A 24,629-nucleotide genomic window follows, 5' to 3' on the forward strand; every position below is an offset into this window, starting at 1 on the left:
TCCTGATTAAATAAAGAGGTAACAATATTATTTCTATTAACAGAACATAAATAGCTCATACATATCATACTCTATATACATATATAACTATTTCCCTGTTTATCATGTCTTATCCTGTGTGGTACCACAATCCCATTAAACTCTACGCTGTATTTCATAATGTTTTGCAATTTGCAGCATCTGTATTTTTGCACTGAGCAGCCTTCCCTGATGTTATTGTATCCTGTCTAATTGCCATCCATTTAAACAGCCTCTTTCACCAGTATTTCAGTCTTGTTAGTGGTGTATTCTTTGCCCTGTTACTACATGGTGGCTTTAAATCGTCTCAGAATAATAAAATCCCAGTTTACTATACGTCCAGAAATAACCATCCCCTGAAGTAGTCCATTAGTCCAGGCCAAGATGGGAAAATGGGTGAGGTCGACGCGTCAACGCAATGAATCAAGGGGGATGGGACACCGTTACGCGCAGCACCCCACCAGCCTCTCGCGTCCAATGAAGCCTCAGATTGGATTTGCAAAGGGGAGGATGACTCCCACTTTTCCCTCTGTGGCTGGTCGCAAAGGGCGGGGCTCCGTGCCTGCGTTTGACAGCTGCGAAATAGAAGAAAATGTATAGCGCATAGATGGTCTGGGAGACCATGCTGCTCCAAGGCAACCATACTATTACAAGGAATGGGATGCAGCATGGCCCTTTATAGCCTGCGAATGCCCTCGTAAATCTGGGCCAGTTGGAGATACAAGAAATACAAAAATAAGGGGAGTAATTACTTTTACTGTGCATATAAGCCTGGCATTTTGAAAGGGGGGCATGCACCGTGCGTTCTCGTTCCCGGTGACTGTGGAGCGCAGTCGGACCAAGGAGCGCCTGGAGGCGAGTCTGGCCGGGCTGTGCGAACTGGAGCTCCGCAAGCAGAGGCAGGAGTGTCTGGTGCTGGGGGCGCTGGCTCTGGGAGACCCCCTTCCCCAGGACAGCGCCAGAGGAGAGCTGGCGTGTTTCAGCAGCTGGGGGCAGGAAAACTTGACACTGAGGCGTCAGCTGGTAAGAAGTTTGAGTGCCTTTAACTGCGTGTTTGGATTCCAGCAGCTCTTGCATGTTGACTCACACCATATCACCACACCCTGGGTTGAAACCCCCCATTTTCCCCCATGTACCATATAGTCCTACATAGTTTTGAATATCTTACAGCCCTTGCAGCGTATCCTCATTGTAATCCGCTTGACCGTTGGATGGACTCTTGGTCTGGGCTGCGCCTTTTGTGTGGAGGTGACCTCTATCTGCAAAAAAAGTTACTCAACTTGATTAATAGGTTCTCTGTTTGAAAGGATGTAATGCGTTTCTGTGCCTTGGGCTGAGATTTATGTCTGTGGGTAACGAAATCAGGGGGTGGAGCACCCGCCGTTTGTGGCACAGACCGACTATTTAATGGCCCATTGTTCCCTCATCATGGACTTTTGTAGCTTTTACTACTTAACAAGCTCTTATTTGTGCTCTCCACAGATCATAAAGGAATGAGTTATTCCTTCAGCTTGCATGTTACTGCAGCAGCTAACCTTTTTATACCATAATAACCTCCCGTATAACTGAGGAGGGGGCTTCTCTCTCGCTGTGCGGAGCTCCGGTGAAGTTGCGATAAATATGTTCCGCCGTGACGCAGTGGTGTTGAGATTAACATTAGAATTAAAAACTGGGTTAATCGAGACAAATACAAGTTAATGTGACAGCGTTACGGCCCCAGCATCTCCCACCGGAAAGTTTTACGCACCGCTGCGCATGCCCGCCGCTATAAATGCAGTTTAAAGTGCCCTGCGTTTTATTTTATGCGTCTTTATTGTGCGCAAAGTTTTCATCTTTGAGTCTGCGAGTTTGGTTTCTGTTTGGCTGCTGCACGCGATCTGCCCCGACATCCCCACAAAAGGAAGCCATTATTAAAAGAGGGTGAAAAAGAAATTAAATCAGCCGCCTCCTCTTCACACCTCCTTCTCTCCTCCCTCCTTCCCCTCCGCCGGGGCCCTAACAATAGGCGCATATGGAGCAGAATACTAATGATGCAGACCGAGGCCCCAGTGAGAGGATATTGGTGGCCTCAGTTTGGTGTGTGCATGGCGTGGGCACTGTGCTGTGTTGCCTTGTGAGCTGGTGAATAATTCTGATTGAAAATAAAGATTATGCTAATTTGAAAAACTTAGATATTACATATTTATAATGACCTAAAACATGAGTGCGTTGGGGTCAAATGTTTCCTATGTGCACACAGTAAATTCAGATTCACCCCCCCCCGCTGGTGCTGCTGGAGCTGTCAGGGTGTTTGACTCCTCACGCACTGACGGGAAACAGCCATTTTCAAGATCAGTGAAGGAGCGACACGCGTTTTCCCGCAGGGTCGCATATTTTCCCGTTTTCATTTTGTGCGTCTGTGGATCGATGTTTATTAACTGTTATGCTTATCCAAGCGTGTGAGTAATTACACGGGAAATTCCTCGGGGATTTTTTTTTTTTTTTGTTGCCCGACAGGACTATAATTGAAGTCTCAAATTGAGTCTTCATCAGATACCAGGTCGCCATCTGCGTCCGAGGCGAATATCCCAATCTCGTCTTCTATGTAGGTTAACATCTCCAAAATGCATGGTTCACGGTGTGACACAGAAGCAGCTGACCCATGGGGACACTCTGTGTGTGTGTGTGTGTGTGTGTGTGTGTGTGTGTGTAGCTGCCTTACACATGAATGTGGCCCCAGACAGGAGGAGAGGCCCTTTCTCCTGCATACAGTTTGTGGTTGAAGGTGTTGACAGCTGTGGGACGCCAGACAGCAGCTGGGAAAGCATGGAGCTCTGACCTCCCTCCCAGCTACCTACTGTGTGTGTCTCTGTATGTGTATGTCTCTGTATGTGTGTGTGTGCTTGGAGAGAGCAGAAGAGAATATTTAAATTGCGTATGAGTCTGTGACATACTTGTATCCATCCATCTGTGTACAGGAGTGTTTAATTTTAGAAACCTTAAGTGTTCCAAAGTGATATTTCATTCTAAAAATTAAATAAATTAAAACGTTATTTGACTAATGGGATTCAAATCAAGTGTTGAATTAATATCTGTGCAAGTGCATGTTTAAAGGCGCATGCAAAAGGTCTGTGTATGAAAAGCAATGGGCACCTTCCCCACGCAGGATTGTGTGCATGGGTGTGCAGCAGGTTTTGCTTTTGTCTTGTGCCTCTGCTGAACGCTCGCCTGTCATCGATCAGGTTGTGTGTGTCCTTGTGTTAAGACAGGAGCACATCATTAGTGGGACTACAGAGCAGTTAGTCTACTCAGCAGTGACCAATCACTCAAGTGGATCACTGGATGGTTTCCTCCACTTGGTTCAGGATCACAAAGATTTTTTTTACCTTATTTGTACACAATGAGGCAAATGAGCTTCAGAAAATACACGCACAAGGTTGTCCAATACACCCTTGCAAATATTATATCCACAAATGTCATATGAGCACAGCCTGATAGCACGTCTCTCTTTAGAGACTCCATTCAGAGCGAACCCACCCTGCTGCCCTGCCTACAAGCCCCTGTGCACGTAGGACAGAGTAAGAGTATGCTAATGAATGCCATTCACTACGCTTATGTAAACACTTTGTGCACCTGTGTGTGTGTGTGTGTGTGTGTGTGTGTGTGTGTGTGCGTGTGAGTGAGTGTGTCTGTGTGCAAATTCAGCCTCCGTTAAATTAGAATTTCTCATTGAAATATAATTTACTTTATTAAAATGAAGCATTTAAAATGTCTGTATATATTTGTAGAAAGAAGGGATCAGCGGCTTAGTCGAGAATGTGTGCATGTGTGTGTGTTTCCGGCCTCCCACAGCCTTCTCTGTGTGGAGCCAGTCACAACATTGCTTTAATTATACGGGGTCCAGCAGTGCGGCTGCATGCCTTGTGAGCCCTGTTCCATAGATTTTTATATCCTGACGTTATTGTTTCAAAACCCTTTAACTGGTGAGATCTACTGAATCCTATTTTAATAGCTGAAGTCCATATCATAACCTTTTCTACATACAATCCTCAGTAGCTGAAGAAGTAACATGTCAATCAGACAGTAATCAGTCATGTCAGTTTTGTCCTGGATTCACCTGCTGGTCAGTCTTTTTCATTGAAAGAGCAGGTGGCCCTGATGTGTTGTACACCCAGTGTGTAACAGCTAAATGGCTATAGGTGAGGCTGGCTGCACAGAGTCCTCTATCTCCCCCATCCCCCAGCAGCCTGGGGCAGAGGATGCAGTAAAACAGTAATGATACAGTGTGCAGAGTGTCAGGGAACCAGTGTGAGACCATTAATAATAGAGTGCAATCAAAGACCAGCCAGAAAAATGGTCCTTGCTGCACTATGAACCTGCTCCAAAGCCACAACAATAAATGTTGTATTGTTTGTTCACCCACAAAGGTTTGTTTGTTTTCTGCAGGATTATAATTTAATAACTAGCATCATGCCTTCCACAGTATGTGTGTGTGTGTGTGTGTGTGTGTGTGTGTGTGTGTGTGTGTGTGTGTGTGTGTGTGTGTGTGCATGGCCACAAAGAGGTAGCAAGCAATCAATTGTGTGAATCTGCATAATTGATTCATTGATTTCCAATAGTCTCCCCTCCTCCCAGCCGTTTCTTTACCCCACGCCGCTAGCTAAAACAAAGCTCCCCACTCTTCGTTTCTGCTACACAAAACCATATTGATGTAGTAATGCTAATGCTTTGTTTATACTAAGACAATAAGCGCCCTTGTCGAGACAAAAGAAATGACAGTGTTTGGGGTGAAGAGGTTGTGTGGGAAGCATAGGTTAGCTTGGGTCAATTGGCTCTCAACAGCATTTGCAGTATGACCGCATTTAAACGGCAGGACAAAGGAGTCAGAGCTCTAACTGGTGCTCTGACCAAAAGATCACTCAGAGCAGTACAGACCTAGTTTCCTGCCTAGTTTTGATAAGACATCCACTGAGACATGAATACAGGATATCTTTTTTTCAAGCTCTGAAAGAATAGTGGAGTAAAGGTTACTTGGTCCAGGAAAATTGACAATGGGACCAGAATTTACAGCCATTTTAACAGCTCTGAGACGGTTGTACTAACATGTTCACAATGACCATAATAACATCTGATATGTAGTAGGTATAAAGTTTACTGGTTCACCGTTTTATTTTAGTGTGTTAGAGTGCTTACATTTGTTATTTGGCACCAAGCACAAATGAAAGCTGAAGATGATGGGAATGTCTTTAGTGTTGCAGGGAGTCATAAACCAAAGTACTGGACAAAATTTTAATTTTTTTCATGATTATAATTCATCCTGAAGGGAGCCTTAATGTCTACCAGTGACAATCCATCCAATAGTTGTCAAGATATGGCACTAAAAACCAAAAATGTCAACCTCATGGTGGTATTAGAGGTAAAAGTCAGTAGACTGTCCTCTGAATGTCTGTACAAACATCACGGTAATCCATCAAATACAAGATGAGATATTTCAGTCCGAGCCAAAGTGGTGGACTGACAACAGGCCGATGTTGCCATCTCTAGAGCCCTGCTGCAAGCAATCAAGGAATTTCTTATCAGCTCATTTGCACAACATAGGACCTGTCTACATTTGTATGGGCAGTGTTTTATTGGTGTAGACACACAAATGTACAGAGACAGAGCTCAAGAAGTGCAGAGGACTGTAGCAGTTGTCTGACAGGTGCTCTGTCATAGCAGGTTTGTAATGTAAAAAGGACATGCTCTATCTTCTGGTGATGAAGTCTCTTAATGAGCCTTGAGTGTCAACCGTACCATCAACAATAGTGTGTGTGTGTGTGTGTGTGTGTGTGTGTGTGTGTGTGTGTGTGTGTGTGTGTGTGTGTGTGTGTGTGTGTGTGTGTGTTAACCCATGCAGACAAGCTTGTGTGCAATTCTCTGCAGATATTAGTACGAGTGTCAGATGATGTCAACATGAGACCGGCACAAATTGTCAGGCTGGCTGAACTAGCATGACCAATTTCACTCTCGTACAGTGTGTGTGTGTGTGTGTGTGTGTGTGTGTGTGTGTGTGTGTGTGTGTGTGTGTGTGTGTGTGTGTGTATTCCTGCACCTCTTCCCTCTCCTCATCTTTTAGAGAACCCATTTTGAGTTTCAGACCTTCACAGTGAGCCCACGTTTTGCAAAGTCAAGTCTTTGTGATCACTTGTTTTGTGACCAACTTATTGCACATCAAAAAATGGAGGGAAATGTTTTGTGGTCCGTTCTCTCGACAAGGTGAGGTCTTGTATATTTTGAAATGTATATGATCAGCAGAGTGTCCTCATGTTAAAGATATAAATACAAAGATAAGTGTGTATGTAGTGTTGATATATTTTCATGTTTTTTTCTCTGTCTATCTGAGCTGTATGAGCAAGCACATTTGTCTGCATATCATAACGTATGTGCAGTGTGTGTGTGTGTGTGTGTGTGTGTGTATGTGTATGTACCCACCCACCCACATGAAAGAACATCCCCCTACCCTTCACACAGCCTTGAATTATTCATGTTCCGACTGGCTGCTTCCCTCTGTAAGTTTGCTTATGCAAGAGAGCCCAGTGACACATATGGAAGCTGTACACAGATGCACTGCAGTGATGCACAGTGGCGGTCCGTGATGCCCACGTTAGTATTTTAGTAACTAGTGATGGAGAATCTACATCTGAGCTGTGCTCTGCTTTATCCGTTTTGACATTTTGTGTTTTTACTAATTTGGGTATTTTTTATCCCTGTTAGCTGATACAGAGGTTGTTCTTGTACATACACCACAATAACAACGATAGTCTTTCTTATATCAGAGTGAAATATCCATCTTTGGAAATAAAGTCACTGCTCCCAGTACAAATGGTTATAATTAAGACTGTTGATAATATAATGCAACTTACACTAGCTGGATTCTTTTCTATTTTACATGCCCCTAAGTCAAATATAACCCATCTACCCATCATTCAAAACACTTCTGTACAAATTTCAGAGATTATCTCAAAAGGTGACTGACAATTATCTGAGTGCCAAACAGAATAAGAGCTGGCGTACAGCTGGAGAAACTAGCAGTGAAGAGTGCACAGCTGTGCTTCTGTCATTAGCATTTCTGCAAACCAGTAATTTGATTGCAAGGACTGTTTGAACTTTTCGCTTTGTTGTTGAAATCGCTGATTGTTGCCTCTTACCGTCTACTTAAAAATTACTTCTCAACAGGGCAATCAAATGTAGACACAAAAGAACAAGAAAACAGTCTGAGTGTGTTTATTTGTGTTTCAGAGTGCCCTTCAGAGTTCCCCATGGGGCCTGATGCAGGCGCTGGAACAGCAGGTGGGAGAGCTGAGGATCGACACCGACGATGACTGCTATGATGGAGCTCAAGGAGACACGGGCAACAGTCAGCCAAGTTCTGGTACGTCCATAGTATTAAACCTTTTCTTTGATCTCAGCTCTGACATGCATGCAGTTAAGAGTTTTCTAAATGTGCAGATCTTAATTTTCTTTTGTTTCTTTCGTTTATTCTTTCTATGGAGCCAGTGAGCAGATAACAGATATTTGCTCTATACATACAAACTCATATTTTTGACTTTGCTTTTTGACATATCCTATAATGAGTTTGTAATTTATTTCTGCTCTTATTGTTCATTCATGCTCCAGTTGCTTGTAATTTTGTTTTGTGACCTATTTGAGAAATACGGTGAGACACTGCCTGCATCCAGCAGCATATTATTAGAGAACTGGAATGATCACTGAGCTATGACAAATGAGATAGTCATCTCCTCTTCCTCTATAATCGTATTTCCTAGGTTTCTATGAGTTGAGTGAGGGTCACTCGCCAAAAGCAAGATCTTGTTCCACTGAGCCTGCAGAAACACTCTCTTCCTGGGCTTCCACCAACGACAGGCCAAAGTCTGTGGGTAAGAAAAAGTAGAGGTACACTTCCATTTCTCACACACATTCATCCTCAGAAGTAGCAACATACACAAAAACATTCTTGTTCTATGTGTGAGTGAAAAATCACTAATTTAACATTATAACACATTATAAGCTATCTGAATCAGAGATTATATTCTTTTCCTTTTTCAAAAATTAAAATCAAAAGAGGACAGATTTGTTATTCTTCTCTGGGATCTATTGTCTTGCCACTAACCCATAGACATTAAAAAACAGAGATGCACACTTTTTTTAAAAGATTTGCTTTGAAGCATGGAGTAATTTTTGTCTCGCTGCTACTATATTGGTAGTTCAAAGCCCAAATTGTTTTATAAGTGTTAATATTCCGTTAAATGAAAACATTTGTTTAAAGCAGCACCAATACATACAGTAGAAGTGAAATTAAGATTTAAGATTTAGATGCGCCAATACTGATAATAACCATCTCTTTAACAAGTTTTCTTGTCCATTACTTTGCTATTTAAGGACACTACATCATGGATTATTACTTAGATTTAGGTTTTTTCTTTGTTTGCAGTATTTTAATAATGCCTGTAACAGTATTGTTTGCTATTACTAGGTGACCCCCTCATGCTGAATGGAGAACTGGATGTGCCATGCCTACGCACCACCCTGCCTCGCTCTTTCTCTGCCCCTTACCCACCTCTGGAGGGCATTGCTGAAGAGGGTATAGCAGTGGACTCCTGGCAATGGGACCCCAATGGAGCCAACCAAGCCTGGCAGCAGCAGGCAGAGGATCTGATCACTGAGGAGGACTACCAGCAGGCCTTGAGGGTAGAAGGTTACATCCTAAGTCTCATCCAGCGCCACAACCTCCCACCCCGGCCGTGTCAGCCTCGCACAACCCTGAGCCCCGACCCCCCGTACTGCAGTGCCTCTGGACACAGCTCCCTACACAGGAGAACTCATTCTCTGACCACAGAGCAGCGCCATCCTGACCCCCATCTCCAGCCCCACGTTGACCTTTCAGCAAACCCTAAGAGCCAGGGCTGGGGTTGTGACCTGCTGGAAGGGGAGGCCTGTGGAGGAGAGGCCCCATCTTTGGAAGAGGACTGTTATCTGGCTCTGCCCTACCCCCAACCCAGGCCACACTCTCTGGCAGAGAGGCTACCATCACCTCTGCCCTCCCTGGACCCTAACTGTGGTGTTGGGGCTCTTGACCTTTGTTGTGAACCCCCATCCCCCCAGCATTACTTACATCCACAACCCCCTATTCATCACAAACACAATTTAGTAAGTGCTCAGTATATCCCTGGACAAGGCTGCCATGCCCCTGTGCGCTCCCCGAGACACTACAACCCGGAGCAGCCTAAGCCCAACCGAGCTATCTCTTCTCCTGACCACCCGAACTCCAAGCCCAGAACCTCTAAGAAGAGCCACAACGAGCGTCAGAAAGCCAAGAAATCAAGCAGTAAAACCAGTCGGTCCCAGTCTGAAAACAGCCTCCTGGGCCAGCGAGTATTGCCAGAGCGCAGGTACAGCACCACAGAGAGGCACCAAGGCAGAGGGGATCTTGCTCAGAACCAAGGCCAAGTCACTGGACCACAGGTGGCCAACAACAGCCACAATGGGAGCCGACGTTGGTGCTCCAACCTGGAGCTCAGCCAGGATGAAGGGGAACCCCTAACCGCGCAGGCACAGAGACGACCCCCCCGAAAAAATCGTCACGGTCATTCTTGTCCCCATTCCCAACCCCATAACTACCACCACCAACAGCACACCCAGCGCTGGCACCCAGACTTTCAGGAGAGAGCGCCTCTCTGTCAGGGAGAGGAAGGTTACGCTGGTGCCGCCCCCGCAGAGTCCGAGTCCAGCATGAGTGAGGTGTATTCCCCGGCCTCCAGCTCACTGTCCAGTGACTCAGATGAGAGTGGGGGGCTGGTGTGGCCACAGCAGCTGCCACCACGCCTTGCTTCTACCTCTTCCTCATCCTCACCTTCACCACAGGCCACTGCCAATGCTCCCTCTCAACCAAAAGCCTTTGTTAAGATCAAAGCCTCCCACGCTCTCAAAAAGAAGATCCTCAGATTCCGCTCAGGGTCCCTCAAAGTAATGACTACTGTATGAGGTAGTACTACCTGTAACCGTTACTACTGTGTTGTAAAGCCGTCGTCAGAGCAACATTGTGGCTGCTACTTTTGGTCATCTTATCTTAACTAGCCAATCCAGTCTTTATACTCAACCTACCTCTAATTACAGTATGTTCTTAGTAAGAGGAAATTACATTAATGGACATGATTAAAGATCTGCTGGATATCATCCGTCTGTAGTATCTGGTTTAATTTATCTTGTAGCTGACAACCATCAGACACTAGACTAATGGGCATTATCCTTTTCTAATTGGTGATAATTGATGTGATGCAAAGTTACACTGTTGACATGGACCACATTGAAGCTAAGTGACTGGATTTCCTGACAGTTTTTTCTTGATGTGTGTTGGTCTTATAGTTAATTAATCACAGATGTATGGTTAATTAATTCCTACAGTGTCGAGTTGGCCAAATCCAATTCCACACAGCGAATGGGTACACTGTCAAAAGTGAAGTCTTGCCAAACACCAAAGCTCTACAAATGAGACTAAAGCGATTTATGGCACTGACATTTCTAAGAAATGTTGCTGTATTTGATGGGTCCAAATACAATTTCCAAATCACTTCCCATGTTTCCAAGTTTCCTGGAAAGAACTATGTAATTTTCTACTAATCATGGGGAAAACAGGAATTTCTTTGAAAGAACAGCTCCATTTAAACCCAACTATTATTGGAAACTTCATGCTCAAACTTTCACATTTTGCATGGTTAGCTAAAGCCTTGCTAGGTTATGCTACCAATTAATTGGAATGAACTGGAGTGTACCATTTGAACGCTGGCTCTATTTTCCTACAAATCAGTACCAAATTACATAGTTCATTCCAGGAAACTTCTTGGAAATGATTTAGAAATGCTTAGGACATTATCTGGAAATTACAGACCCATAAAATAAAGCATTTCTAAAATGTTAGTGTGTGGTAAGACCTGAAGCTTTTAAGGATGGATTTGCCCTGCACTTAGCCAGCATCCTATAGAAAACTAATTTGTGCAGGAGCGAACAAACGTCTAATGGTACAAATCTATCTTTAGATTTGTTTTTCCTACAGTCTCTACATTCATGGGCTGATTGTGAATCTCTAAGCAGGGAAAGTCCCTTTATCTTTGTCGTCCAATACACTCAGCTCTGCCTCTTTGTAAACTGTGGATTCACACTGAAGTGAACCGTCCATTACCTCTCTTCTTCTGCCAGCTGCTTTAGGGACCAATGAGCATAAACAGATGTCTGTGAGTCAGGAATGGGTTTAGTAGAGGCCATAGTAAGGGACCAGTGTACATGCATGCATGCACATATATAATGTGTAAGTGCACGGATTCATTGAAACACAGGGACAGAGACTCAGACACTCTTGTAAATATGTATGTTTCTGTATATACCATCATGTGGCCTTGTTTGGAATGAATGTAGTCTGTAAATAAAGGCAATTTTGCTCTTAATTATGGTACAATAATTTTAACACATTTTAATTGTTTTGTTTATTCTTAAATTTTGTGGCGGTGGTACAACAAGACAATCTGTCTAAAACACCATAAATTAATATACATTAGTCATGCATTAGGCAAGTGTTCGACAATTATTATGAATTTACATTTCTTCTGTATTTGTCTGAATTGCATATATTTGAGAAATCTCCAAACATAGCCAAAGCTCATGTTACCTGTCCAATCTCCTCTCTAATCTATTGTCTTCAGGGTGCCTAACATTAAACCAAAGGGTCTCTGACTAGGAGCTCACCATGTACATGCTCATGGGCCATCAGACATTAGAGTGTGGCTCCCTCATGTGGTCCATGCAGAGTACTATTACACAAGTTGTGTCTTTTTGTAACCACTATGGGAATGCTACTGGTACATGCGGTAATCAGATATAAGTTACAATAACTGTTATATAAAATAATAGAAATTTCTTCAAACTTGAGCTGCAGCACACACACACACACACACACACACATAGGTAATACAGAAATAAGACAATTTGTACATTTGCATCTGTAACAGAAACACGGTCTGAGGTCATTCACATGCATGGCCTCAAAAACAGAAGTGTTGATCATTTTGTTGTATGCAACACAGATGGTAAAAGGAAATACTGCAGATTGGCTAATAGTTCCTGGATTGCAAACCTGAGTCAGTCTTGATAACACCACCCAACTGCCTCAGCAGAAAGAAAAGATCATTGTGTGTTCACACTTTAAAAGCTAAAATGTGTTTTTCAGACTGACATTATTTGACCATGTGTCAACGATTGATTTTAAACATTGATTCCAGTTTATGGTGAACCCCAGTGGTTATAAAGTCCATGTTCAGAGCAGTAAGTGAGCTCACGCCCTATATAAACTAAATCAACGTGTGGGAAACCTCAGCCATAAGTGGCTTTTGGAAATAACAACACTTCTATAATAACATCAAAGTGCACACACCCTCAGACTTTAGCAGTCTCGTTGCTGGTGCTCTTGGTGTCGTTATTAGTGATGCTCACTCTGGTCATGGGATCCTCGCTGATGAAGTGGAGCACGTTGCGCAGGGAGCGGCTCATGCTGTCTTTGAATCCCCGGCCCAGGCACACATAGAGCAGCGGGTTAAGGCAGCTGTTGAAGTATGCCAGGCAGAGCGTTAAAACTTGCGCCAGGTAGACACTGGGGCTGTGGTGCGAGTTTCTAGGGGTTACCAAGTTGAGAAAGTCCACAATGTGAAGTGGGAGCCAGCACAGGAAGAAGCTCAGCACCACACCGATGATGACCCTCAGGGTGCGCTTGGAGCGGGGCCGACCGCGTGAGAGTCCGCTCTCTGCTCTCCGGTACACCACCAAGTGACAGACGACGATCACCAGGAACGGGAGGAAGAATCCCACCAGGAAGCGGTAGGAGGTGACGACCCAGGCGCTGCGCAGAGAGAACACTGTCACGCACTCTCGCTTGTGGTCACCTGCTGTGATCTCCTTGGTGTAGACGAACTGAGGGATGCTGCCTATCAGGGCCAGGCACCAGATGGCAACGCACACGCAAGCAGCCTTCTTAGGTCGCCTGTTGTTCTGACACCAGACGGGTCTGCTGACCAGCATCCAGCGATCCACACTGATCAGAACCAGCTGCAGAATACTGCAGTACATCACCAGGTAAAACAGGCTTTTGACCAGGGTGCAAGCCAGCGGGCCAAAGCGCCAGTGGTCGTCGTGCGCTATGGGGTCCATGAGCAGAGGGATGGAGAGGCAGCACAGAAGGTCTGCCAGGGCGAGGTTGAGGAACCAGAGGGAAGTGACAGAGCGGGGCATGCAGAACCCGGTCACCCACACCACCACAGCGTTTCCAGGGACACCCAGCAGGACCACAAGGCCGTAGAAGACCAGAGCCACTATCTGGATCGGTTGAATCTCAGGGGGGCCCGTAATGTCAGGAAAAGTGAAATTATAGTCAGTCGTGTTATAGTCGATGAAGGGGTCATCGTTATAATCCATGATTTCTTCCATTCCTGCTTGAAGGTGTACATGGGAAACATTTATGGTTATAAACCTTTATCATAGGAGACAATTTTATCATGTAAAACAAATATGAACTTTCACAATTGTTGTGTGTGATACAAAAACAAGTCCTTAAACCAGCCCAGCACAGTCCTAACATGATGAAATGGAAGCTGATTTAACTTCAAGTAGGCTATCTTACAAATATATAAAATCTAGTTACAAAACACATTTAAAACTTAAAAATTGATTTAGCAGATATTCAGACTTACGTTTTCAGTGATCGGTGAGTGTTGCACCCACTCTGCTACTAGGAAGTTATGGCGCTGTTCTGCTTTTAAGTGTGTGTGTGTGTGTGTTTTATACCCCCCCTCACACGCAGTTGCACAAGCCTATTTCCAAAAAAACCCCATATGAATTAAGACTTCTCATCTTCCTTGAAAAATGTTTTAATTCAAACAAGAAATGTAGCAGATTTATTCACTAGATGAAAACAATATTGCTGAAATTGAATTACTCTTATATTGCTTATACAGTATAATGCAATTTGCCTGGTTGATTTTACAATATAAACTGTATTTACCAGTACAAAGGCAGTGGTGTAACACACTATGCCTCAACCAAAGAGACATATGCATTTTTCAAAAAGACAGTAGCCTATATGTAAAATAATGTGTACAAAAGACATGTATCAGGCAATAAACCTTCATAAAAATGTTGCTGTTGCTTATATGAAGTGTATTTTTATTTAATGTGATTTATTGACTAGGGACCCACCTGTAAGTCTGTAATATTCACTGCTCAGTTTCTGCTTGTTTACTTTGAATTGAACTCCAGGCGATAACCTCTGTTTTATCCTCCCTTAATAAAAAAATGAAGAACTTGATACTGAACTTGGTAAATACCACTTGCTGTTGCCATTGTTAATGATACTTGGTCTTGTACACTGTGATACTCCACAACATTTTGTCTAAATTGAACATTATCCTTTTATTTTTGTCTTTTTATGCTTAATTTATATACTTTGGTATTATAGTTATATATACAGATCTATTTTTGTACTTCTGCTGCTGGAATAAAGAATGCTGATCTCTTGAACATGCTGTTGAAGAAGTTTTCACTTCCGCATAAAACATCAGCACAAACACTGGCCCCCTTTGAGAGTTATCAATATAATTTACACATTTTGTATAAGATTACTGATTGAAGAACAAGTATGGTATAAGAAGTAGATTTACATTTCATAAATGTAAAATAACTAAAAATTAAAAAAAGTAATATAAACCCACCCAAAATGATTTCCCATATTAGTGGGACAAAATACTTTATTTTCAAATTCAGAATAATTTTTACAGTAACACCAAAACTTTTTCCATATATACAAGTTATTCAAAAATCAGTCTACACACAAATTAGAGTGTTACTACACAACTACAGTTCTCGATGTCGTCTACAACTGAAAATTAGCTAGAGCTGCCCTCCTTTGTTTTGGTTCTACATGCATGACAGACACACTGAATGTCCAATCCTGTCCAACAAAAAGAAAGAAAATTGCCTCTGATCAGTGGATTTTTTATAACCTTGTGGAAAACTATGATTTAAAGACCACAACATTAGTCACTTGCATACGGAGACATCAGATTTGTGATGTCTCATTGTGGTGACATTCCCTAAATTTAGATCATATTGCATAATTGCTGGATGTGCTTAGCAAAACAGAAAGTCGACGAAGAGAACAGCCAACAGATTTTAAAGAGTTTTAATAAATACTGTTCATACTGAAGGTATAACCAGGTAAATGTCCCCAAATGGCTCCTGTGGGGTCACAGTGATGATCTATGAGAAACATGTTTTATAAGGTACAGGTTGTTATCTGTATCAGAGACAGAGTTGATGTGTAGAAAGTGAACAAAGCACAAACAAAAGATAACTCGTTGCCATGGCAGGATGTCGTCTTTTAGCCATGTGACATCACCAAGCCCTTAATAATTAGGAAATAAGGGAATTGAAACACAAAGTCACAACGTCAGCAAAAGTTTCCCATGAAGTTAAAAAAATAGCAAAGATACAACGTTGCTCAAATCTCTGTCACAAACGTCAGCGGGCTGAGTCTTATGTGTTTTCTGTGAATGTGTGTTTGAGTATTTGTACCCGTTGCTGGTTCCCACTGTGTACATGTGTATTTGTATATGACTCATCTGGTACCCGTTGATATAAATGTGGACATAAATGTCACAGTTGGCGTGAAGCTGTTTATCAGTTCTCGAGATCATAAACACATTTTGATGCTTGTTTTCTGCTCTTCATCAACCTCGTCTTACAGTTGGCACTTTGCCTCATCTGTTGTTGCCATAGTTGCCAAACTTAATGCCAGGATGTTTCCTCACAGGGTCATCAGAGTTCTCAGAGATTAAGTCAGTTGAGGGCCGGAGCACTGCTCGGTGGAAGCGTGGGGGTGTCGTCTCTAAATGCATCTGACTGGAGGTCTGCAGAAAGAAAAGGACACTGTATTATGTTGTATTTTTCAAACATTTAGTGTCAAACTTTTGGCTCTTAGTGTAATGTGACATTTAAATAATGTGAAAATAATGTGTTAAAACAGAACTTAACACATATAAGTGAATGAGTGAATTTGGACACATTTTAGACTAAGTGACAGGCTTAAGGTCGATGAAAACAGACAATCCCCCCGTGAATATTTCTCTAGAACTGCCCCTGATATAAGACAACAAAGAAATGTTGTTAGACTCTTGGAGAATAGTCGAGAGAAATTGTGCAAGGTGTTCAGAATACAACACTAAGCACTACTATTTCCCATGCAACCTAAGAATGAAATACATACATACATATTGCTAACATTTTTTTGGGCTGTTGTAGCTTGAGTATTATGTATGTCTACTTTTGTTGACAATTCTTAAGGGTGATTATGATATCAAGGTGCTTTAGGTTGTTGTGTTAGGGTGTTGCTGTTTTCCTGTGGATATTTAGCCACTACAGCAATACAGTATAATTATAATGTATAATATGATATAATAAGACACGCTTTCCCACCCAAAACTTGAGAAACGAGGAACCATGGAACTGCTGACTCTGAGTATCAGTTATACTGTACAATTCATTCTGTTTGTGGTAGCGATGCAATGTGAGTTTCTTGGCTCATGCACACATTTTCGCACCAAAAATTGGAGAAGCAATGTGACACAGAAATGCTGACTCTGTGTGATAATCCACTGTAGCTGTTGTTGAGTTGTTTGCCCATTGAAAATGAATATTTTCTTATAATAGGGTAGAAAACAAAAAGTAAGTGGTTATAGGTCTGTTACAGCAGCTGGAGTTCTTCTGAAGACATGGGCCTTTGAAAGTTAACATGTTCTACCAAACTAAAGGCATCCAAGAAGATCCAAGAGGCAATTTAAAGCAGATGAGAGTATGATAACATGTCCAGCTCACCGATGAGTGTCAAGCCTTGCTGTTGGTTCAGTATAACCGACGTCTCCTCTTCCTCCTCCTCTTCTCCCCAGTCTGCAATGTTGGCTGGGGGGATGCACTGCTCCAAGAACAGGTCCTCCTCGTCTTCCTCCATGTCCATGTTCTCTGGCGGCCAGCGAAGCTCTCCGCTTTCCACCTCGCTCAACTCCGTGGGTTCCACAACGATGGAGGGTAGACGCTCCTTCTCGCGGTTGTGGTCCAGGCTGTTTAAGTCGGTCTCTGGGCCCAGGACAACCTCAACAGGGTCAGGGAAGATCTGAAGGAAAGGAGGGGCAGCTGACTGAGAATTCAGCAGAAGAGTCACACAGAAAAGAAGTTTAGTTTACAGCAAAATACTTCAGTGTTAGCAGAACCTGTAAATATTAAATTGTTTGAAATTAGTTATATTGTCCAGTTCTGACAGATGTCAATACATCTAATCTTACAGATTTCCCTCACTCCCTCTCTCCCTCTCATGGTTTTTGAAATTTTTAGCAATTGTGTCTAGTATTTTGTAACAACCTTGTTTTAATATAACACGTAACAATATAAAATATAACAAATAGTAACATGAAATTGAGATTTTATCTTAAACTCACTACTAACTGGATCCGGTTGCAACATTATAATTACTACAAGTCTGGTCACAGTATGATGATGGAAAATACCTGGAATGGCAATCTTTGGTCCTTCCTTTGCATGTCTTCACAGTTTTGATCTTGACCACTCATCTCCTCCATCTCTCTGCAGAGTAAATAAAGCCATAATGAGACTAGAAACAAACATAAACTGTAAAGACAAGGGCCTTATTTCCCCTTTGCAAATCTGAAGCCTGTGAGAAATCCCTTTTGGGTATTTTAATCCTCTTTTTCTATGTGTAGAAACCCTTTTAATACTGTACTGAACCCCAAGAATCCCAATAGAGCAAGTTTTGTAGAACTCTAGTATTACATTGGACCTTGAATTTTCACAACTACTTTAATTATATTAATTATTAAATTTAATAATTAGTTTGACTCTAGAATACTTTAGAACCCTCCTTAAAATCAAAAACTCCCATGGTTGGCTTATCCCTGTAGAAGCTCTGCACAAACTTATAGAAACCCTGTTCAGAAAGAAATACATTTTACTGCAGCAGTAGAAACTCCAATCCATTTAAAAGGAGGGGTCTTTGGTTTAGAAACAAAGCCACTCCATGAAAGATCTCACTCCAGTGATTCTCTTTAAACTCTCTCTAAATGATCATTTGAACATCTTCTACATCAATATACTATTTGCACATATGTGTATCTTTGAATGTTAGATGGATAGTGTTTGCTATGAGGAACTATCCACTGACTGCTTACATGACCTTGTTACTTTCATTCTTACATGTTTATCTGTCTCATTCAGTGGCACTGGATAAAATCACTTCATCCGGTTTCCTATTAAATAACATCACTCCCCCCCTCCGTCATGCCCCAGTGTCATGGCTGAATTACACTAGTATATTGGTGTCCAGCATCCCAGGCTTTTGATAGGTCAGAGATTTTGTGTCCTACATCTGATTTGCTAAAGCTGGTCAGACTATGTGAATTATGTGACTATGTGTGAGTGTGTGATTCTCCTCACACACACACACACACACACACACACACACACTGAACAAACACTCTCAGATTAGTGTAGTACTCAGCAGGGTTTTATACCGAAATGGATTATGACCTCTGATGCTCATATTTTATTTTCTGACAGGCAGCATGTCAGAACATATGTGCTGTTTTTGTTCTGTCAGTGCTTACAAAAGGCTGGGAGCCTCAGAAGCAGGTGCCTTTATGCCTGTTTTCTATTAGCCAATCCCTGATCCTGTGAGTGTATGTTGGGTCCATAGTGTCTGTAAACTAGTCACTTGTTTTAGTTACATGCATGAGTCTGTGTCCACATCCAACGTCAATCTGTTTATGGTCTCCAGAAAAGCCGACGGGGGATTAAGACTGGCTGAGGATCTGTCCGAATCCTCTTTTTATCCCTCTCTCCTGCTCCCTCTCTCCTTTTCTCACTGCGCCTCAGTGTATGTCCTCTCTCCATAAGTACCAATCATGGTTTGTTGTCATTCAGCAGGGTGGTGTAATGACACAATCTGTTCAATCTTGCTTACTCTTTAATGAAATTTCAGCTGAAAGACAGATCTAATCTCCGACCTTCCGTTTTTAGACCTTGTGTTGGGTATTTTTTGGTATTTGCTAACAGCAGCACCAGTCTCATGTTGCATCAAACGAAGGAGATAAATCTAACTTATGAAGTCTTTGGAAATGAGATATTTGAACTAAATGTTGAAAACATGATGGAAGAGCCATAAGTGATATAAACACTGAGTAAAAAGAAATGGTGCAAATTTGCTTTCTCTTTTAACGAATTTAACTGAGCAAATCTCACAGTTGCTCAGAGGACATCTTACCATTTTGCTCTTAAGTTATAAGAAATGACTGTTTGTAAAAGTATATGCTTCACAACCGAATATAGAAATATAATGTATTTCCAGGTTCAAACTGTATCTTTTTGTAAATTAATGTCATACATGAGATATATCATATCATCTCTTCAGTCGACCACTTTGGTCCAAACTGAAGTATCCATTAAATTTTTTTACATTGACGGTAATGTATGTATTCCAGTATGTAATGTCTCCTAATAACTTTACTTAACTTTAATAACTAATGACATTCCCATCATCCTCAGCTGTACTTTGTGTACAGTGCGAATTAGCAAATGTTAGCATGCTAACACACTAAACCAAGATGGTGAACGTGGTGAACTTTACACTCGGTAAAAGAAAGCATGTTAGCATGCCGAAGTTAGCATTTAGCTCAAAGTGCAGACTCACAAAGCTGCTAGCTTGGTTGTAGACTTTTAGTCTTGTTCTAAGATATACAGTAGCCTACTTTTATAGTCAGTTCTTTATTTTGGTTATATGCTAATACACACTTGTGTCTGCCGTAACAGAGGCCGTCTAAAAGCCGATGTAAATGTCTGCTCTGAGATTGGCAGTTTGTCGAGCATTGAATAGCAGTCGAGGAGTGCCAATTGACAGTATTTTGAAGGTCTCGGTTCAGGCCCTCAGTGACTGTGAAGTGTTCAGATTACCAGCTGCAAACATTAAAAAAGTGTCTTAAATATGGTTTTAAAATAATAATGGCTTATGTCTGACACCAACAGAGTTTTTCATTGCATTTAGACACAGGATGAATTTATAGTTTCACAACTGATGATTTCCGAAGTTGCATCATTGTGTTTCTCTCTTCCTCCCTGTTTCCTCTCTCCCTCTCTCCCTCTCTCTCTCTCTCTCTCTCTCTCCTCTCTCTCCCTCCCTCCCCTCTCTCTCTCTCTCTCTCTCTCTCTCTCTCTCTCTATCTATTTCAGTCTCAGTCTATCTTAATTGAATTGAATAGCTCCAAATAGAATTGTTTTGAACTGATTTTATCAGATTTTTCCTTTCTGACTTCCTTAATGTCACAGATTTCAGGCTTATTGTTCCTATCAACACGCTTAAGTTCAGTGTATAATATGGCAAATGAAGAAACACTAAGCCAGTTTGCACAGCCGTCAAAACAAGGACACCCTGTTCTCGTCTAAATAGGATCAGCTTCGGGAGGATGCTGTCATTTTTGACCCACTTGTGAATGTGCACCGCCCTACAGTTCAATTTCTGATATTATGCTGCTGACAACTGTGTCACGTTAAGCTGTTTGTGTGCCACCTGGGATGGAAACTTCCTGCAGCTATTATGATGAAGAAGCTTAACCTCCATGTAATCCCTCTTGTATACACTCTCTCTAAACACCTGCAGGTTTCAGTTCCGTCAACAATCACTCTTTGTTTGTGCAGTGTACTGTATTTTGAATACCACATGTTCAAACGTACAGTATGACACTCTTCTATTTAAATTACACTGTTCACTACGCTTCACTATATTTACATTAATTAAATTACTATTTAAATTATTATTTTACTATTTGGGTTATTAATTCAAATAGTAAAATTTTATTAATTTATTTATTATTGGTCTTTTAAAAATGAAAGTAGTAAAGAAGCATTTCACATGATTCTGCTTATATAATCTATTCAAAAAGCCCTGAATTAATAAAATAAGGAATGTACTGCAGATTCATAGATTATTGAAGGATATAGAACTCAATGAAATGATAAAATAAATCAAAACAGTGCAATTAAACTGATACACAAGCCGCATGGGGAGATTTAAAAGGAGTTATTCCATCTCATTGGTATCACCATTTTGGATTAAAAAAAACAAGATTTCATATTTCTGAAATGATCAGATGATCTGTGAAATTCATATCAATCATGCATCTACATGTTAAAGGGAGTTCACACTTAACAGCTAGTGTCATCAGGAAGAGGAAACTGTGACAGGTTGGAAAGTGATGATATTTGTGTTGATAAACAAAAGTGTTTTTTTTTTTTTTTTTTTTTTTTTTTTTTTTGGTACTACTGCCAGAAAGCTGTTTTTGTGCAATGGAACTAAGAAAAAAAAAAACCAAGTGGTAAAGCATTTCTTGCTTATTATTAATGCACGTGTCTTGGCAGATCCCTATTGTCACCTCTTGCTTTACAGTTATTATAGTATCTCTTTTTCTCTCTTGTTCTTCCTCCCCCTTTACATAAAGGCCTCTACATTTTTTTTTATCCCCTTCCAATTTAAATTCATTTAATTTCTTTTTTTTTTTTGTGTTTTTTTTCCCCCTTTTTTTGCCCCTTAGGCTGTTTTCATTCTGTCTGTGACACATAAAACACACACATAAATGCACTGACCCATATGACCATATATGTCTATGAGCCTGTGCCAGAGTTGGTTTCTGTAAATAACTGAATCTGTAATATATATTTCATAAAAAGTCTATTTCTGTTTCAGTCCATGCATGCAGTCTCCTTACCGTGCATAGGTCAAATGAGGATTTAACAGTCTAAACCTTTTGTAGGACATTCCAGTATTCATTCATTATCTTGTTAGTACTATTGATAGAAACAAGCTCCAGAGCAGCTACTTTTAATTCATTTTTAAGTTGACATAGATTTTTAAAAAAGTCCCTAAAGTATTCAGAAGAAATGTGAGCATCTACACTTTCATCACAACTGGTTTTCTCAACTATATTTTTTCACATTGATAGGGACTCTCATGTGTGTCAATTCCACACACCATGAACATTCACAGGATATACTATCTACATCTACAGTGTGAACTTTTGGTGTCAGATTAGGAGCATGCAGAGGATGTGAGGGGAAACTATGCATGATAACAACCCCCCACTGTTTTTGTTAGTGTGAATGATATTTGTAACTGAAATACACACACACACATAAACTCCAGCAGCCTCTTACCCCTCGCATGCATTCAAGCAAATGTCTTCTCCATCTTGGCACAACTCCACAGTGGTGAAGCCCGGCTCCTCTGCAGTGAGTACAGATGACACGAGAGGGGGTGCAGCAGGAGGTGAGCAGCTCCTGCAGCATTCCCCCTCCGCAGAGCCCTCAGCGAGGCTTTTGGCCTCCAGGGCGAAGCCTGGATGGGGGGTTCCCAAGCCCTCAGGTGTCCAGTGATTTTAGATCAGGAGGTGGATGTGTGCCTGGTTTTCTCTGTCAGTTAGGACAGCAACCTGTCTCACTTGTCCAAATCAGAGCTGAGTCTGTCTGCTGCCCCAAAGCTGGTCCCGTGTCTCCCGTATCCGACTTCCTTCCTCATGTCTCTCTCAATATCCCTCCCTGTCCCACCCCACCCCACTGCCAGGCTTTGGAGAGGAGCAGGATTAGCGTCTCTTTCGATTACAGAGGCTGGATGGGTGACGTCAGCCAGGCTTGACTGTCCCCTCTGATGAGTTGGCACACTGGGTTGCTGTTGCATCTGTAATAAAACATATAAAGGGCACACAGATGGCACATGTTGATGGCAGTTAAATTGACTCGGGAGAAGCATAGCTGCTCATAAAGCGGACAAGGAGACATTTTTCATGTTTTGATATGAGCTCTTTTCTGTCTTCCCCATCCATTCTGTTTGTGGCCATGCCTCCCTCTGCCTGGTCCCAACTGTGTGTGCCTTTGCTCCATCAGTGGATTTAGATTTGGAGATTCATGGAATTAGCCCAGGGATCAAGGGCTCAGGGGTGGGGAGGGGATGGATATGTACATAACAGGCTCCAACTATTGCTAAACGGACAGGGCGCTGCTAACAGCAGTGAGTAATCCCCTCTGTAGGCTAAGTCAGTAGGCTATATATGGAATGAAGTAGTGAAGGAGCTAGTGCAACATGAAGGGCGTCCTGCTTCTGCAGAACTTCTGTTATGCCGGTTTAACCATGCCACTACCTCATTCACACTTTAAGTCTTTCTATTTGCATTATATTAAACTGATATTACACATATAGTATATATTAGTTGTATATAGTTCTTGTTATTATAATTAAGTTTTCCTTTTGTATTTTTTCTTTTATATAATTTATTAAATTTTTTACATATTTTTATGTTGTATGCTATTTTTATTTTCATGTCAGAATCTGTTTATACACTTCAGCTTTTATCTATTCATTCAGAAAGTTCATTTAAGCCTTTTTATGTTCTACATCTTCCATACAATATGAGCTTTATTCAACGTTTAAATACCATTCACACATATAATTAGGCCCTTTCCCACTTATTCAGTTCTTCATCCTTCGGCTGTTTCTTCATACAAATTAAGGGCAGCAATTCAATTTAACATCAACTTTTCAACATCCTGCATTCACACCGCAGTTTCTTCAGAAATTGCATTTGAGGATTCCTCCAAGAGGAAATATAACAATTTATTCATACATACAATTTATTTTGAGTTAAACATAATTCATTTGAAAAGCAGATTTCAGTTTGATGTTATCACAGTTATTATAGTATTTAATTTATAGTAGTTGGGAATGCATATGAACACTATGCAACTAGTGAGAGGAAGAGGACTAGGTAATACAGATGTGTGCGGTTTATTGGTTCGTCGATCTGTTGTTAATGCCTCGGGCCTGCAGTAGGGGGATCGCGCTCCTCTTCCTCATTCAATACAGACGAGTGAAGGAAAGAGCTGCGTGTGTCTTTTCCACATCCTTCTCCCGTTACTATTCCCCTTTTTAAGGGCACAACAGTTTAACTATTATTCTTACTCGTAACCTGCATCACAGTTCTGTAGATTGCAATGCTGCAAATCAGTAATCTCACAGCTTTATGATTTTTTTGACAGAGAACCAGCAATACCTGTTTTAAATGACACCTTGCCAAGAACATTTAGAAACATTTGTTGTTGTTATCAGAGTTAAAAATGTCAAAAAATCATTAAGATTAATATTAATGATCAAAAATTTGCTTTAAATGTATTTGAATGAGTATAAATCATGGTCAATATATCTAGGCATTAACAAACACAGAGATCATGAAAAAGTCAGCCACATGAAATTGAATATTCTGAATACCAGGACTAAACTCTTTGAAAACAGGAAGTATTTAATTACAGACAAGCAACTCTGTCATTACTGAATTAACAAAAATTCAAATAATGAGGCTCAGCTGTTCAGTACTAGTACAGACCGATCTGTGGCCTATGTATCTTCTATGTATCTGTGTATCTTCTGTTGTCAGTTTCCCACCACTGTCACTTTG

The 24,629-nt window shown here is 41.4% G+C and overlaps 3 protein-coding genes across 4 annotated transcripts; 1 reads left to right on the forward strand and 2 right to left on the reverse strand.

Annotated features, from left to right (window-relative positions):
- Positions 1-579: 579 nt before the first annotated feature.
- On the forward strand, positions 580-11,489 carry LOC127362471 (dapper homolog 3). The gene is made up of 4 exons (XM_051398227.1): positions 580-1,041; positions 7,276-7,408; positions 7,803-7,913; positions 8,510-11,489. The coding sequence occupies exons 1-4, from the start codon at positions 811-813 to the stop codon at positions 10,015-10,017; spliced, it is 1,983 nt and encodes a 660-aa protein (XP_051254187.1). The 5' UTR covers positions 580-810; the 3' UTR covers positions 10,018-11,489.
- Positions 7,245-13,853, reverse strand: c5ar1 (complement C5a receptor 1). Of its 2 annotated transcripts, none has more exons than XM_051398242.1 (2): positions 13,767-13,853; positions 7,245-13,505 (listed from the first exon to the last, which is right to left on the reverse strand). In XM_051398242.1, exon 2 carries the CDS (start codon positions 13,501-13,503, stop codon positions 12,460-12,462), a length of 1,044 nt encoding a protein of 347 aa, XP_051254202.1. In that variant the 5' UTR covers positions 13,504-13,505; positions 13,767-13,853; the 3' UTR covers positions 7,245-12,459. The 2 variants fall into 2 exon arrangements, with proteins under 2 accessions (XP_051254202.1, XP_051254203.1); XM_051398243.1 differs by having other exon boundaries at positions 7,245-13,508; positions 13,767-13,837.
- Positions 13,854-14,789: 936 nt separating this feature from the next.
- On the reverse strand, positions 14,790-22,712 carry lbhl (LBH regulator of WNT signaling pathway, like). The gene is made up of 4 exons (XM_051398247.1): positions 22,339-22,712; positions 17,631-17,706; positions 16,945-17,263; positions 14,790-15,980 (listed from the first exon to the last, which is right to left on the reverse strand). Exons 2-4 carry the CDS (start codon positions 17,700-17,702, stop codon positions 15,910-15,912), a joined length of 462 nt encoding a protein of 153 aa, XP_051254207.1. The 5' UTR covers positions 17,703-17,706; positions 22,339-22,712; the 3' UTR covers positions 14,790-15,909.
- Between the last annotated feature and the right edge of the window lie 1,917 nt (positions 22,713-24,629).

The sequence above is a fragment of the Dicentrarchus labrax genome, unplaced genomic scaffold, assembly GCF_905237075.1.
Source record: "Dicentrarchus labrax unplaced genomic scaffold, dlabrax2021, whole genome shotgun sequence".
Taxonomy (NCBI): Eukaryota; Metazoa; Chordata; class Actinopteri; family Moronidae; genus Dicentrarchus; species Dicentrarchus labrax.